This window comes from Somniosus microcephalus, chromosome 1, assembly GCF_052327205.1.
Source record: "Somniosus microcephalus isolate GS21.2 chromosome 1, FLI_Smic_1.0, whole genome shotgun sequence".
NCBI classification, from domain to species: Eukaryota; Metazoa; Chordata; class Chondrichthyes; order Squaliformes; family Somniosidae; genus Somniosus; species Somniosus microcephalus.
The window spans coordinates 79,324,076-79,340,848 of NC_140987.1; the positions used below are offsets into that span (position 1 = coordinate 79,324,076).

Below are 16,773 nucleotides of genomic sequence, written 5' to 3' on the forward strand. Positions count from 1 at the left end.
GGCCCGATGACTCCGTTCTCCACTACGCAGCCGAGGATGGCAAGACGCGTGGTGTGAAACATACATTTCTCTTTATTGTATGTTAGATTCAGCCGCTGGGCCGTACGGAGGAATTTCGCTAGATTAACGTCGTGGTCCTGCTGGTCGTGGCCGCAGATGGTGACGTTATCCAGATAGGGAAAGGTGGCCTGCAGCGCGTTCTGGTCAACCATCTGGTCCATCTCCCTTTGGAAGACCGAAACCCCGTTGGTGACGCCGAAGGGGACCCTAAGGAAGTGGTAGAAGCGGCCGTTTGCCTCGAAGGCAGTATACTGGCGGTCCTCATGGCGGATAGGGAGTTGGTGGTATGCTGACTTAAGGTCAATGGTGGAGAATACCCTGTATTGCGCGATCTGGTTGACCATATCAGATATGCGGGCAAGGGGGTATGCGTCCAGCTGGGTGTACCGGTTTATGGTTTGGCTGTAGTCGATGACCAGGTGGCGTTTATCAGCGGTCTTAACGACTACAACCTGGGCTCGCCATGGGCTGGTGCTCCCTTCGATAATGCCCTCCTTCAGGAGTCGCTCCACCTCGGCGCTAATAAAAGCTCTGTCCCCGGCGCTGTACAGCCTGCTCTTGGTAGCGATGGGTTTACAGTCGCGGGTGAGGTTAGCGAACAAGGGAGGGGGGGAGACTTTGAGTGTGGAAAGGCTGCAAGTGGTGCGCGGCGGGCGATTTAAAAGCTGTTGGTTGCAGACTGTGAGTGGGGGAAGGGGTCCACCGTATGCCAATGTGACACTTTTGAGCTGGCACTGAAAATCCAACCCTAGCAGAACGGCAGCGCAAAGACGGGGCAGGACAAGAAGTTTAAAATTTTTATATTCAGTGCCCCTAACCGAAAGGGTCACCACACAGTAGCCGCCGACGTCCGTTGAATGGGACTTGGACGCCATAGAAATCCGATGGCGCGTTGGCAGGACCGTGAGGGAGTGGCTACGCACCGTGTCGGGGTGAATAAAACTCTCCGTGCTCCCGCTGTCAAACAGGCAAGTAGTGGCGCGGCCATTTACCGTAATGTCCATCATGGACCTGGACAGGTGATGAGGGAGGGCTTGATCCAGCGTAACGGAGGCCAGTGTATGGCTGAGTGAGCTGATATGGTCGTCCGACGAGACGGTGGTCGAGTCCGGAGACAGATTGGCGGTTGAGTGCGGCGGGCAAAATGGCGGCGGCCATGATTCCGATCCCCACGCGGTCGGAGGTGCACAAAATGGCGAAGATGGCTGCCCCCACGGTTCACACGCGGCGCTGCTGGCGTTCGCGGGTTTCCCTCTGCAGGCGTTGGCGTAATGGCCTTTCTTCCCGCAGCCAGAGCAGGTAGCGGTCTTCGCCGGGCAGCGCGCTCTAGGGTGTTTTAACTGGCCACAGAAATAGCATTTTTGGGCCTGGTTACGGGACGTCGTTGCAGTAGTTGGTACCGGGGGAGGCGGTCCCAGTTGCTTTCGGGGCATCGCTGCAGTAGTTGGTACTGGGGGCAGCGGTCCCATGTCCCAAGGTCGCGATGACCATGGCGCGGCCCCGTTACGTGCGTATGCTTGGAGGTTTCGGTGGGCCGCATCTAGCGATAGCGCGAGGGCTACGGCCGTCTTCAGGTCGAGCTCCTTGCTTTCGAGCAGTCTCTGCCAGGAGTAGTCGGACTGAAGGCCCTTAACGAAGGCATCACAGCTAAGTCCCTCCGCGTGCACCGCAGCCGTTACCGCCTTACAGTCGCAGTCCCTGCAGTGTGTCTGTAACGCCCGTAAAAATGCATCTACCGATTCCCCCGGTTGCTGCCTGCGGGATCCCAGGTGGTGTCTGGCGTAAATCGTATTCACTGGGCGCTTGTATTGCCCTTTTAGTAGGTCGAGGGCCGCCGTGTACGTAGTAGCGTCCCGGATGAGTGTATATACTTGAGGGCTCACTTGGGCAGTCAGAACTTTAAATTTGTTCTCCTCCGATGTCACGGCGGAGGCTTCTAGGAAGGATTCAAAGCAGCTCAGCCAGTGTTCGAAATTGGTAGATGAACCCGCCGCTTGGGGGTCGAGGTCCAGGCATGCTGGTCTGAGGGCTCGCAGCAACGCCTGCTGTTGTTGCTGCTCAGTTCCGGACATTTTACTTTTAGTTAATAAAATTGATACGCTTATCAATTACTCCATAAAAGGCGATGAATTAGGAAAGTAATGAAAAGGTTTTTATTAACTAAAGAACAGAGCATGCCTCTCGTGGACGACTGGTTCCAAGAAGGAAGTGGGTTGCCGGGCAGCCACCTTTATACCAGGTCATGTAGGCGGAGCCAGCTGAGGCATGCATTGGTACACAGTGTGCAAGAGGTAACAATGTGCAATAACGATAACAGTAGTGAACGACAGTGAAAACAATAACGGTGGTTTACCACACATTGCTGGTCATCTTCCAGAACTCGATAGACTCTGGAACGGTACCCATGGATTGGTGGGTAGCTAATGTTCCCGCACTATTCAAAAAAGGTGGTAAGGAAAAGGTGGGGAATTATAGACCGGTAAGCTTGACATCGGTAGTGGGGAAAATGCTAGAGTCCATTATAAAAGATGTAATAGCAGAGCACTTGGAAAGCAGTGACTGGATCGGACAAAGTCAACATGGATTTACAAAAGGTAAATCATGCTTGACTAATCTACTGGAATTTTTTGAGGATGTAACTGGTAAAATAGATAAGGGAGAACCAGTGGATGTGGTGTATTTGGACTTTCAGAAGGCTTTCGATAAGGTCCCACATAAGAGATTAGCGTGCAAAATTAAGGCACATGGGATTGGGGGCAAGGTATTGACTTGGATAGAGAACTGGTTGGCGGACAGAAAGCAAAGAGTTGGAATAAACGGGTCGTTTTCCGAGTGGCAGGCAGTGACTAGTGGGGTACCGCAAGGATCGGTCCTAGGACCCCAGCTGTTCACAATATATATTAATGATCTGGACGAGGGAATTGGATGTAATATCTCCAAATTTGCAGACGACACAAAGCTGGGTGGGAGGGTATGCTGTGAGGAGGATGTCGTGAAACTCCAGTACGATTTGGACAGGTTGGGTGATTGGGCAGAAACATGGCAAATGCACTATAATGTGGATAAATGCGAGGTTGTCCACTTTGGTGGCAAAAACAGGAAGGCACATTATTATTTGAATGGCAATAGATTGGGAGAAGGGGAAGTGCAAAGAGACCTGGGTGTTCTTGTGCACCAGTCGCTGAAGGTAAGCATGCAGGTGCAGCAGGCGGTTAAGAAGGCAAATGGTATGTTGGCCTTCGTAGCAAGAGGGTTTGAGTACAAGAACAAGGATGTCTTGCTGCAGTTGTACAGGGCCTTGGTGAGACCGCACCTGGAGTATTGTGTGCAGTTTTGGTCACCTTATCTGAGGAAGGACGTTCTTGCCATGGAGGGAGTGCAGCGAAGATTCACCAGGCTGATACCTGGGATGGCAGGAATGACGTACGAGGAGAGATTGTGTCGATTGGGCTTATACTCACTGGAGTTTAGAAGATTGAGAGGGGATCTCATCGAAACCTATAAAATTCTGTCATGCCTGGACAGACTAGATGCAGAAAGGATGTTTCTGATGGCCGGGGAGCCCAGAACCAGGGGTCATAGTCTAAGGATAAGGGGTAAGCCATTTAGGACTGAAATGAGGAGGAATTTCTTCACCCAGAGAGTGGTGAACCTGTGGAATTCTCTGCCACAGAGGGCGGTGGTGGCCAGTTCATTAAGTGTATTCAAGAAAGAGTTGGATATATTTCTTAAGGCTAAAGGGATCAAGGGATATGGGGAGAAGGCAGGGACAGGGTACTGAATTTGGATGATCAGCCATGATCTCATTGAATGGCGGAGCAGGCTCGAAGGGCCGAATGGCCTACTCCTGCTCCTATCTTCTATGTTTCTATGACAAGATTTGTCTCTCTCGACTTGTTTTCATGACCACATTGGGAAACAGTTAGCCAAGGCAGTCTTGAGATAGGAAGTGAAACAACAGGACAGGATGGTAACAAGTTGGCATCTGTTGTTTTGAAGGAAATACATCCTTTCTGGGGTCTTGTTCACCATAATACTTGTCATGCCATAATTAATTATCAGTGACCGAGTTCGTGAGAAACAGACTATAAAGATCTCAAACTTTTCTTAACTTGTAGAGAGAGTCAGGATTAGAAAGGTACAACAAGGTTACATCTCTACCCAGGGAAAGAACACTTGGTAATATTATTTATTTCTCTGTATGTCTACTTCTTAAAGATATTGTGTGTATCTGGACTTGGTCTAATACAATAAAAAGAGTAGTTGCAAACCATATTCTGGTGTCAGAATCAAATTGTTACAATAGGTACAAACCAGAAAAGTCAGTAAATTGGCTTTTCGTTATATAGGTGCTGACTGACTGGCTGTGCGTTTTCTGTTTTATTTGAAAACATAACTAGGCCTGATTTTAAAGGACTTTCATATCCCACACTCACAATTATCCCTGTTTTTAAACTCTCTGGTTTCCCTCTTTTTTTCTCACTCGTTTGCTCTCCCAAATGGACTAGGCAGCTGTGCAGTTTTCAGTTCCAATCTTCACCAGTAAATCAAAGTGTTAAATATAAGTTTTTACTACTTAAAATATTCATGAGTTTTGCATTTTGTACAGTAAATAACTGATTCAAGACGTGTTCACATTGCAAGTGTGAAAAAAATGTCCACATTTATAAAAGGGATTTTTCTAATTAAATCGTCCCTGCTAAGTTTTTTTAAATTAGTTGACTGATAAGAGATTCCTGTCCCTGCACCTTCCATTAACCCAGTTAGTTATAACTTACCACAGTTTTTAAGTGACAGCAGAGGGTGGTCGGTGGGTAATGGCTCAGGAACCGTGACGTCCAATCCCGCTGCAGCGATCTGACCAGTAGTCAGAGCCTGATAAAGGTCATCTTGGTTCACCACAGCTCCTCTGTTGAACACAAAGAAATCATCAGAAACAGAGGATCTGTTTCAAGGAAATCTTTTATCTTGGCCACATGGGAACCTCAACTGATTGAACAGTGCACTTCAGACACAAATGGCCATTTAATGCACATCATTTGACTTTAATCACTCACTTTTTCTCTACTCTTGCCCAGGTGCTGGCTCTCCCTTACTTTTTTTTATTTGCTAATGGGATGTGGGCGTTGCTGGCAAGGCCAGCATTTATTGCCCATCCCTAGTTGCCCTCGAGAAGGTGGTAGTGAGCCACCTTCTTGAACCGCTGCAGTCCGTGTGGTGAAGGTACTCCCACAGTACTGTTAGGGAGGGAGTTCCAGGATTTTGACCCAGTGACGATGAAGGATCGGCGATATACTTCTAAGTCAGGATGGTGTGTGACTTGGAGGGGAACATGGAGGTGGTGGTGTTCCCATGCGCCTGCTACCCTTGTCCTTCTAGGTGGAAGAGGTCGCGGGTTTGGGAGGTGCTGCTGAAGAAGCTTTGGCGAGTTGCTGCAGTGCACCTTGTAAATGGTACACACTGCAGCCACAGTACACCGGTGGTGGAGGGAGTGAATGTTTAAGGTGGTGGATGGGGTGCCAATCAAATGAGCTGCTTTGTCTTGGATGGTGTCGAGCTTCTTGAGTGTTGTTGCAGCTCCACTCATCCAGGCAAGTGGAGAGTATTCCATCACACTCCTGACTTGTGCCTTGTAGATGGTGGAAAGGCTTTGAGGAGTCAGGACATGAGACACGGTGCAGAATACCCAGCCTCTGACCTGCTCTTGCTGCCACAGTATTTATGTGGCTGGTCCAGTTAAGTTTCTTTTTAATGGTGACCCCCAGGATGTTGATGGTGGGGGATTTGGCGATGGTAACGCCGTTGAATGTCATGGGGACGTGGTATACAGTTCCACGGGCCACAGCCCACCAGTACCTATCCGACAGAGTGTCAACAGACTTTCTGACAGTGGGGGGCATCAGAGTGGCGCTTGATCCTGTCCTCATCCAAATTCCACAACTGTGCATTTCTGGCAGCAGCTACTGGTCATCAGCAGGAACTCTGGCTGAAATCTCTCCCCACCCCCAGCCCAGCATGCTAAGACCAATAACAGCAACCTCACTCTCCCCCAGGCCAAGACCAGCTAATTCAGAACATTAAGAGGGGGGGTGGTACCACAGTGTAGGGGTTCTGGTATTGGACTGGCAACCTCGAGGTCGAGAGTTCAAGTCCCACCATGGCAAATTGTGAAATTGAATTCAAATAAATCTGGTAATCAGTGGGCTGGCACCCATGCAAGCTGCTGGATTGTAAAAAAAAAAACAACTGGTTCAAGGTTGTATTTTGGGGAACAACCTGCCACACCTATACGGTATGGTGTACACGTGACTCCAGTCCCACATTATGTGGTCGACTGTTAATACCCTCAGCAACTAGGGATGGGTAATAAACACTATCGTGAGCAATGTTCTATTTAAGCTGTGCGGCCACGCTCTGGAGCTCCTGCGCAGTCGGCGCACCAGCTTTTAAACAGAAAGAAATGTGCATAATTTATTTATTTTTTTTTTTTTTTTAAGTTTCTTAAAAATGTTTAATTTTCATTAAAAATGGATAAATTTGACACTGCACAAAATTTACATTCGTTTTTCAGGCCCATAACCTTTGTTTAGCAATCAATACAGTGTTAAACCCCCAGTTACACCCAATCCCTACGGGTCTAACTTGTAATGGGGTATTTAACAGCGTAATTCCTGACGAAGAGCCGAAGTTTTTGTCATTTTCCATGATTTGAGAGATTTCACTGATTGCCTGGCTCTGTGGTGGGGGAGGGCAGTCCACAGCGCAGCCTGTGGAGGAGCAGTGAATGACAGACCGCAACTTCAGGATTTCCACATTAGGCTGCGCATGCACTGAATCCTGAAGTTTTGATCAGTTTTAAGGGTGAAATGAAGGCGAACGCTGCCAGTTCACCGTCGTCAGGACCGCAAATTCCGGACCATGGTCCATATGGCCCAGTGAATTTACTGACTGAACTCAGATCAGCTCTTTAGTGGAAGAAACACATTGTGCAGGAGGAATTTAAAAAAAAAAAATTTTTTTTAAAGAGTAAATCACAGGCCAATAGCCCAGAAATTTAAAGAGGCATGGTCTTTTTTGACACGGATTTGGTAAACCTACTGCCATATCTCGAGACCCAATGACTAAATCCAAATTGAAATGAATCACTGCATGGCAGGAAGTGTGTGTCTGGTGCACGGTATCATTGCCAATCCCTTTACCTCAGTGCTAAGGGCATCTCCTTTATGGAAAGTAAGCTGTTGCAAATAGGAACATAGGAACTGCTGGACGAAAAAGTCCAAGGTCCATCTAGTTTGCCTCCTAGTCACATGATAACAATATGGAGTTGCTGACTAATCATAGCAATCAATCTCTATCAGTTAGTCTACAACAGAGGTCCAAAGTCACCTGTTCCTCCCAATCGTGCTACACTTCCCACGTGTCATGCCTCAAATTACTCATACTGCATCCCAAAACGTTATTTTCTGAAAGAAAGCCATCTAATTTACATTTAAGTGATACTAACTGCTTCTACCGTCTCCCCAGGGAGTATCTTCCACAGACTGATCACTCGGTCATTGAAATATTGTTTCTGCGAATCGTTTTGAATAGTTCCCATGAAAGTTCAATGTACACGGCGCTATAAAATTGTCCTGCATTTCGCTTTTGATAGGAGATGGGGTTGAGATGATTAACTAGGACTGAGTTACGATGTCACCTACCTGCTTGTATTGATAAATACCGCTGTCGTCTTCATTTTGGAAAACAGGTCGCTGTTACACATTCCCTTTGTTTGGGGACTGAAGGAGCACGATACGATGAAGAAGTCAGATTCCTCAGCTAGGTTATTCAGAGGCACTGCGTGTGAGGAGAACATATAGTCTGATTCAAGCTGCAGTATCTAGTACCTCTTTATAGGATTATACAAAACTGGACATTATTTCCATTGCTGTGATTTCCTACCTTATCTTCTTGTTCAATTTATCAAACCAAGTAGCAGTAAGTATATTATGCAACACAGACAACTTATAGAATAATTCAAAAAGAAATGAAATCCCAAGCTCCTGCTGCAGAGTCTAATGATTGTTCGCACAGGCCTGAATTACCTAACTTTACCCAAACAGGGAATGGAGCAGGGAAGGGACTGGAGGAGGGACTCACTGGAGAGTCCCTCCGAAGCAGCGTGAGGGAGCCATTGAGAAAGCAAATAAGGCTTATTGGTAAGTATTGCTCAGTCAATAAAAGTACAAAGCCAAGGTTAGAGGTGGTCTTGGTACATCTGCACTTGGGTGTCACATTCAGTTTTGGTTCCCATGTTTGATGATGGATATTGATGTCCAATAGGATACAAACACCGGTAAAAAGAATGACGCTTAAACGTGGATCTCATTACAAGGATTGGCTAGGTGGTTAGGGCCATTCACTTTGAAGAAAGCGGGCTCGGAGGTGGTGGGGTGGGCGGGGAAAGGTTGAGATTTTGCAAAATGTGAAAGATTTGGATGGAACAGATTTAGATATTAGAAATTAATAGCAACTTTAGAACTACATGCCTACAAAACATAGGCAAAAGTCAGGTTAGATGTCAGTAGATTCGGTCACTACAGTACTGGCAAGTTCCTGTGGGAGGAGGACATTGGAATGTGTGAGTTAATGAACTCTACCCAGTGACACCTCACGGGTTGCCATGATCACCTGGAACTTGCTTTTGGAGTTTACGGGGTGGGGGGGAAAACAAGAATCTCATTGTCCACGAGATTTCTGTCTTTGCCTCACCAAGCATTGGCATTACCGAAAGGAGTAAGTGTTTCTGGTAATTTACCAATCCAACACAGTTGGAAATAGAACAAAATCTGGTAGGAGTCAGGTGCAACTACTGAAATGACAGCGTGACCCATCGCAGGTAAAAAAAACCAAAAGGGAAATCCATGACAGGCACATTTGGAAGAACACTAAATTACTGTCACAACTCTGCTCCAAATTGGATTCAAAACTACAGCTGTGTTTGATTATGTAGGTTTCTAAAAGAGCATGACCCTAATTAGAATTTTCTAGATTCCCTTCTTACCATATTCACCCTGTATCTTGGCGGCAGCTTCGGGCCTAGGCTGACGTCCAGTGTACAAGAACTTCTTCACTCCAAATGGCTTCAGACGCTGTGCAATTGCGAGGCCTAAAAAAACAGCAGTGTGCTTAAAAAGCTACAAAATAAAGAATGTTCTTGCATTTATACAGTGACTTTCACATCCTTAGCATGTCACAATCAAGGAACTGCTTCTGAAGTGTAGTCATTGTAATGTAGGCAAACAGAGCAGCCAATGTGCACAGAAAGGTTTCGCACCAAGTCCTGTTCACCCATCACCCCTGTGCTCGTTGACCTACATTGGTTCCCAGTTAAACAGCGCCTCGATTTCACAATTCTCATCCTTGTTTTCAAATCCCTCCATGGCCTCACCCCTCCCTATCTCTGTAATCTCCTTCAACCCCCCCAGCCCCCAAGATATCTGCGCTCCTCTAATTCTGCCCTCCTGAGCATCCCTGATTATAAATCGCTCAACCATTGGCGGCCGTGCCTTCTGTTGCCTAGGCCCTAAGCTCTGGAATTCCCTGCCTAAACCTCTCCACTTCTCTTTTCTCCTTTAAGACGCTCCTTAAAACCTACCTCGTTGACCAAGCCTGCCCTAATTTCTCATGTGGCTCGGTGTCAAATTTTTTCATCTTCTAATACTTCTGTGCAGCGCCTTGGAACGTTTTACTACGTTAAAGATGCTATATAAATACACGTTGTTGTTGTATCACATATCAAACGAGATAAATGACAGGTTAATCCATTTCTGGTGGTGTTGGTTGATGAATGCTGGCCAGGACATTACGAGCACTTCCTGCTCTTCTTCAAAAAGTGCCCTGGGATCCGTTATGTCCACCTGAGGGGGCAGACGGGGTTTAACGTCTCATCCAAAAGACAGCACATCTGTACGGCAGCGGCCTGCATTATCCTGGAGCAGAGCTTGAACCCATGACCTTCTGAGTAAATTAAATTAAATGCAGCCTAGTGATGAAAGGTGCTAAGTGGAAGTGTTATTGATAATCAAACTGCCACTCCCTGTATCAGTGTTTTACACAACAGGATTTGTGTAACTCAGCCAGTGCTGTGGCTCAGTGGGTCGCACACTCGCCTCCGAGTCAGAAGGTTGTGGGTTCAAGTCCCACTCCAGGGACTTGAGCACATAAAGCTAGGTTGACACTCCAGTGCAGTGCTGAGGGAGTGCTGCACTGTCGGAGGTGCCGTCTTTCGGATGAGACGTTAAACCGAGGCCCCGTCTGCTCTCAGGTGGATGTAAAAGATCCCATGGCACTATTTCGAAGAAGAGCAAGGGAGTTATCCCCAGTGTCCTGGCCAATATTTATCCCTGAACCAACATAACAAAAACAGATTATATGGTCATTTTCACATTGCTGTTTGTGGGGGCTTGCTGTGCGCAAATTGGCTACCGCATTTCCCACATTACAACAGTGACTCCACTTTAAAAAGTACTTCATTGGCTGTAAAGCGCTTTGGGACGTCCGGTGGTCGTGAAAGGTGCTATAGAAATGCAAGTTTTTTTTATACCCGCACTAGGCAGAAAGCAAAACTCAGGTGAAAACCAGTGACTCCAGTCTGCTCCCAATCGCTCCCACTGGTTATCCAGCGGAATTGGCAGAGGCTACGGAAGAGGGAAGGCAACTGACATCAACAAAAGGACAGGTACATCACACTATAATACATATATCCTGTTGTACATCACACTGAAAAATGATCCGAGGTGAAGCACGCACATTTTGTCGAAATGTATGCAGCTCACCTAAAGGAAATCATTGTTAAGAATTATTACAGGGTGCCTTCCTTATACAATTTTCTCCTTATTGCAGTGAAGGGTTATACCTGAAAGGTAGGTGGCAAAACCAGAAAATGCTGGAAACATTCAGGTCAAACAGCAGCTAATGACCAGTTATACCTAAACCGCTAACTATCATCCATTCTGCGCAGAATGTGACTGACCTGCTGAATGTTTCTAGCATTTTCTGGTTTGATTTCAAATTTTTAAGTTTTTTTTTGGGGTGGGGGGGGGGCGTTTGTGAAGAAAGTTGTCAGCTTCATCACTCCACAGTGCACTCTCTCTTTTAAAATCCATTTTTAGGCAGTTGCTGTATTCCTCCCCATCCGATAGAGAGTTCATCGCGTCCGTCACTGTCGCGCTCGCTGCCCAAAAAAACATTCCACAGGCTGAAGGCGAGTGGAAAGATAGTCTGTCTGGTATTTCTAAAATAGCAGTTCTGAGGGGAGTACAATTTGCTACCACTGTCTATCCTAAACTGGCTAATGACAATCATAAAGTTAGCAATTCTACCACCTGCGCAAAATAAGGCAAATCACTTCTTTTAACTGTTTTGGTTACTTCTGCCTGAAAGCTAGTTTACGTAAAGTGAACCAATCGTACTTTCACTCCATTTAAGTAACTTGTGGAGATACAAAAACGTAGCTAAATGACACAACTGATAGCATGAAATGCATTTACTGAATGGCTGCAAAATGTTGTTGAAAATCTACATTTTAAAAATCTTTTATCTTCTATACATCTCACACATCATGGCGCTCAAGACAGTTGAGTCCGTGTTCTCTGAAAATCGTGTTTTTAATTTTTTTTTATGGTGTACCTATTCTTCCCAGTCCCACGATTCCTACGGTGCTCCCGGCCAGTCCGTAGCCGCACATCCAAAGGGGCTTCCAGGCAGTCCATCCTCCACTGGAACAGACCAAACAAACAAGTGACCCCCCTCAAACTAACTGATTGATTAGAAAAGTCGCTGGTAAATGACAGCGAGACGTTCAAACAGCTCTGTGTTTCCTGTACACGTCACCTACTTTTTCACTTCTTCGGTTGCCTCTATCAGTCGACGAGATGTAGTCAGGAGCAAGGCCACAGTGAGTTCGGCAGTGGCATCGGTCAGGATGTCAGGGGTGTAGCCCACTCGGATTGCCCTTCAAGCACAGGAAAACATTTAAAAAGTTGGTGCTGAAATAGCAATAAATTGTCTGCACTGGTCAGTGAGATGGCGATGAGGGGGCATAAATTTAACATAACTAGAAAGAATTAGGAAAAAAAAATCATTACACAGAGGATGGTTAGAATATGGAATATTCCTTGATAAACTGTTTTTGAAGCAGAGTTTAGAAATGCTTTAAAGAGAATTAGATAGTTCTAAGGCTAGTTAGGATATTGGAGGATATGGGGAGTGAGCAGGCAGAGTTGAGATGAGAAAGTAGGAGTTGAGAAAGTGATCAGAGAGCAGCTAATCAGTTATAGAGACCTCAGAGGTAAGCCATATGTGATGACAGTCAAGGAGAGTGACCTATTTTACACAGGCCAGTGTCGGGAGCGGTGAGAGCGGAGGTTCAGTGAGTATTTAAACACTCTTTCGCGGGCTTTTTTTTTTTTTTTTTATAAACACAGGCTTACCAATCTCGCAGACCGGCGGCGGCATTCCAGAGCCACGTCACGATTCAAAACGTGACGCGGGCAGGAGGGAGCAGCTGATTGGGTGAGTACGGCCAGGTGAGTACTTATACTACTCTATAGTTTGACAGTTAAGGTTCATAGTTTATAAAGTTTAGAAGGTCTTAATTTTGTGGTTATAGTTTTGAAGGTCTCTGTTGTGTAGCGGGGAGTGCTAGGAAACAAGGGCCCTTGAGTATATCATTTAATTGTAGTATAATTGGTGGTATTGATTTAATTTAAATTAATTAAAGGGCAAGTCATGGCAGCAAAGCTCGGCCCTGTGGCATGCTCCTCCTGCACTATGTGGGAAATCAGGGACACTTCCTGTGTCCCTGACGATCATGCGTGCGGGAAGTGTATCCAGCTGCAGCTACTGGCAGACCGCATTGCGGTGCTGGAGCTGCAAATGGATACATACTGGAGCATTCGCGATGCTGAGGACGTCATGGATATCACGTTTAATCAGTTGGTCACACCGAAGGTAAAGGCTACACAGGCAGGAAGGGAATGGGTGACCGCCAGGCAGAGTAGTAGGCGCAGGCAGGTAGTGCAGGAGTCCCCTGTGGCCATCCCCCTCTCAAACAGATATATCGCTTTGGATATTGTTGGGGAGGATGGCTTATCGGGGGAAGGCAGCAGCAACCAACTTCCTGGCACCATGGGTGGTTCTGCTGCACGGGACGGGAGGAAAGAGAGCAGGAGAGCTATAGTGATAGGGAATTCTATTGTAAGGGGAATAGATAGGCGTTTCTGCGGCCGCAAATGAGACTCCAGGATGGTATGTTGCCTCCCTGGTGCAAGGGTCAAGGATGTCTCAGAGCGGCTGCAGGGCATTCTGAAGGGGGAGGGTGAACAGCCAGTTGTCGTGGTGCATATAGGTACCAACAATATAGGTAAAAAATGGGATGAGGTCCTAAAAGCTGAATATAGGGAGTTAGGAGGTAAATTCAAAAATGGGACCTCAAAAGGTAGTAATCTCAGGATTGCTACCAGTGCCACGTGCTAGTCAGAGTAGAAATAGAAGGATATTACAGATGAATACGTGGCTAGAAGTATGGTGCAAGGGGGAGGGATGCAAATTCCTGGGACATTGGAACCGGTTCTGGGGGAGGTGGGACCAGTACAAACTGAACGGTTTACACCTGGGCAGGACCGGGACCGATGTCCAAGGGGGAGTGTTTGCTAGTGCTGTTGGGGAGGGTTTAAACTAAAATGGCAGGGGGTTGGGAACCTGTGCAGGGAGACAGAGGAAAGGGAAGCAAGGATAGAAGCAAAAGACAGGAAGAAGAAAAGCAAAGGTGGAAGTCAGAGAAATCAAGGGTGTAAATCAAACATGGCCACAGTAAACAATAATTCTAAAAGGTCTAAGAGTGTTAAAAAAATAAGCCTGAAGGCTTTGTGTCTTAATGCGAGGAGCATTCGTAATAAGGTGGATGAATTAGCTGCGCAAATAGATGTAAACGGATATGATATAATTGGGATTACGGAGACATGGCTCCAGGGTGACCAAGGCTGGGAATTCAACATCCAGGGGTATTCAATATTCAGGAAGGACAGGCAAAAAGGAAAAGGAGGTGGGGTAGCATTGCTGGTTAAAGAGATTAACACAAAAGTATGGAAGGATATTAGCTCTGATGATGTGGAATCTGTATGGGTAGAGCGGAGAAAACGTTAGTGGGAGTTGTATACAGACCCCCAAACAGTAATGCTGAGGTTGGGGATGGCATTAAATGGGAAATTAGAGATGCTTGCAATAAGGGCACAGCAATTATCATGGGTGACTTTAATCTACATATAGATTGGTCTAACCAAATTAGTAACAATACTGTGGAAGAGGAATTCCTAGAGTGTATATGGGATGGTTTCCTGGACCAATATGTCGAGGAACCAACTAGAGATCAGGCCATCTTAGACTGGGTATTATGTAATGAGAAAGGATTAATTAGCAATATTGTTGTATGAGGCCCCTTGGGGAGGAGTGATCATAATATGATAAGAGTTCTTCATTAAGATGGAGAGTGAAGTAGTTGATTCAGAGACTTGGGTACTGAATTTAAATAAAGGAAACTATGATGGTACGAGGTGCGAGTTGGCTAGGATGGATTGGGGAATGTTAATTAAAGGGTTGATGGTGAATAGGCAATGGCAAACATTTAAAGATCGCATGGATGAACTACAGAATTTGTTCATCCCTGTTTGGCATAAAAATAAAACAAAAAAGGTGCCCCAACATTGGCTAACAAGGGAAATTAGGGATAGCATAAGATCCAAGGAGAGGACATATAAATTGGCCAGAAAAAGCAGCAAACCTGAGGATTGGGAGCAGTTCAGGATTCAGCAAAGGAGGACAAAGGGATTAATTAAGAAAGGGAAAATAGAATGAGAGTAAGCTTGCAGGGAACATAAAAACTGACTGTAAAAGCTTCTATGGATATGTGAAGAGAAAAAGATTGGTAAAGTCAAGCGTAGGTCCCTTGCAGTCAGAATCAGGGGAATTTATAATGGGGAACAAAGACATGGTACACCAATTAAATACATAATTTGGTTCTGTCTTCACAAAGGAGGACACAAATAAACTCCCAGAGATGTCAGGGAACATAGAGACTAATGAGAGGGAGGAACTAAAAGAAATCAGTATTTGTAGGGAAATGGTGTTAGGGAAATTGACGGGATTGAAGGCCGATAATTCCACAGGGCCTGATAATCTACATCCTAGGGTGCTTAAGGAAGTGGCCCTAGAAATAGTAGATACATTGCTGGTCATCTTCCAAAATTCTATAGACTCTGGAACAGTTCCCATGGATTGGAGGGTAGCTAATGTAACCCCACTATTTAAAAAAGGTGGTAGAGAAAAAACGGGAAATTGTAGACCGGTAAGCCTGACATCGGTAGTGGGGAAAACGCTAGAGTCCTTTATAAAAGATGTAATAGCAGAGCACTTGGAAAACAGTGACAGGATCGCTCAAAGTCAACATGGATTTACAAAAGGTAAATCATGCTTGACTAATCTACTGGAATTTTTTGAGGATGTAACTGGTAGAACAGATAAAGGGAGAACGAGTGGATGTGGTGTATTTGGACTTTCAGAAGGCTTTCGATAAGGTCCCACATAAGAGACTAGCGTGCAAAGTTGAAGCACATGGGATTGGGGGTAAGGTACTGACTTGGATAGAAAACTGGTTGGCAGACAGGAAGCAAAGAGTTGGAATAAACGGGTCTTTTTCCGAGTGGAAGGCAGTGACTAGTGGGGTAACGCAGGGATCGGTGCTGGGACCCCAGTTATTCACAATATATATTAATGATCTAGACGAGGGAACTAGATGCAATATCTCCAAGTTTGCAGAAGACACAAAGCTGGGTGGGCGTGTGTGCTGTGAGGAGGATGCAGAAAAACTCCAGTACGATTTAGACAGGTTGGGCGATTATATTGCATCTGCCCAATGTGGATAAATGCGAGGTTATCCACTTTGGTGGCAAAAACAGGAAGGCAGATTATCTGAACGGCAACAGATTGGGAAAAGGGGAAGTGCAACGAGACCTGGGTGTCCTTGTGCACCAGTCGCTGAAGGCAAGCATGCAGGTGCAGCAGGCAGTTAAGGCGGCAAATGGTATGCTCGCCTTCATAGCGAGAGGATTCGAGTACAGGAGCAAGGATGTCTTGCTGCAGTTGTACAGGGCCTTGGTGAGACCACACCTTGAGTATTGTGTGCAGTTTTGGTCGCCTTATCTGAGGAAGGATGTTCTTGCCATGGAGGGAGTGCAGCGAAGATTCACCAGGCTGATACCTGGGAGGAGGAGGCCGCGGTGACGAGGAGGACAGAGCGGCTGAGGGACATCGTGCTCCCACTGCCACTGGATGCCAAAGAATTGACTTTCTGAACACGGTGCTGTAAGAATAGCTGACGTGTCCCTACGGGGAGTAAGCATTCCATTGTACTAGTTACATATGGCAAATAAAATAGAATTGAATTGAATTGATAGCAGGAATGACATATGAAGAGAGATTGGGTCGATTAGGCTTATAATCGCTAGAGTTTAGAAGAATGAGAGGGGATCTCATTGAAACTTATATAATTCTAACAGGACTAGACAGACTAGATGCAGGAAGGATGTTCCCGATGACAGGGGAGTCCAGAACCAGGGGTCACAGTCTAAGGATAAGGGGTAAGCCATTTAGGACGGAGATGAGGAATTTCTTCAC

The 16,773-nt window shown here is 46.1% G+C and overlaps 1 protein-coding gene across 4 annotated transcripts in view; it reads right to left on the minus strand.

The window, feature by feature from the left end:
• The window catches only part of LOC147124188 (glyoxylate reductase/hydroxypyruvate reductase-like), a 51,294-nt gene that overhangs the window by 14,209 nt on the left and 20,312 nt on the right, over positions 1-16,773 (minus strand). For all 4 annotated transcript variants that reach the window (XM_085983638.1, XM_085983650.1, XM_085983643.1 and 1 more), the window contains exons 4-8: positions 11,939-12,055; positions 11,731-11,819; positions 9,104-9,208; positions 7,761-7,896; positions 4,839-4,969 (exon numbers count right to left, since the gene is read on the minus strand). In XM_085983638.1, coding sequence (XP_085839764.1) covers positions 4,839-4,969; positions 7,761-7,896; positions 9,104-9,208; positions 11,731-11,819; positions 11,939-12,055 — 578 coding nt within the window. The remainder of the gene's footprint in view (positions 1-4,838; positions 4,970-7,760; positions 7,897-9,103; positions 9,209-11,730; positions 11,820-11,938; positions 12,056-16,773) is intronic.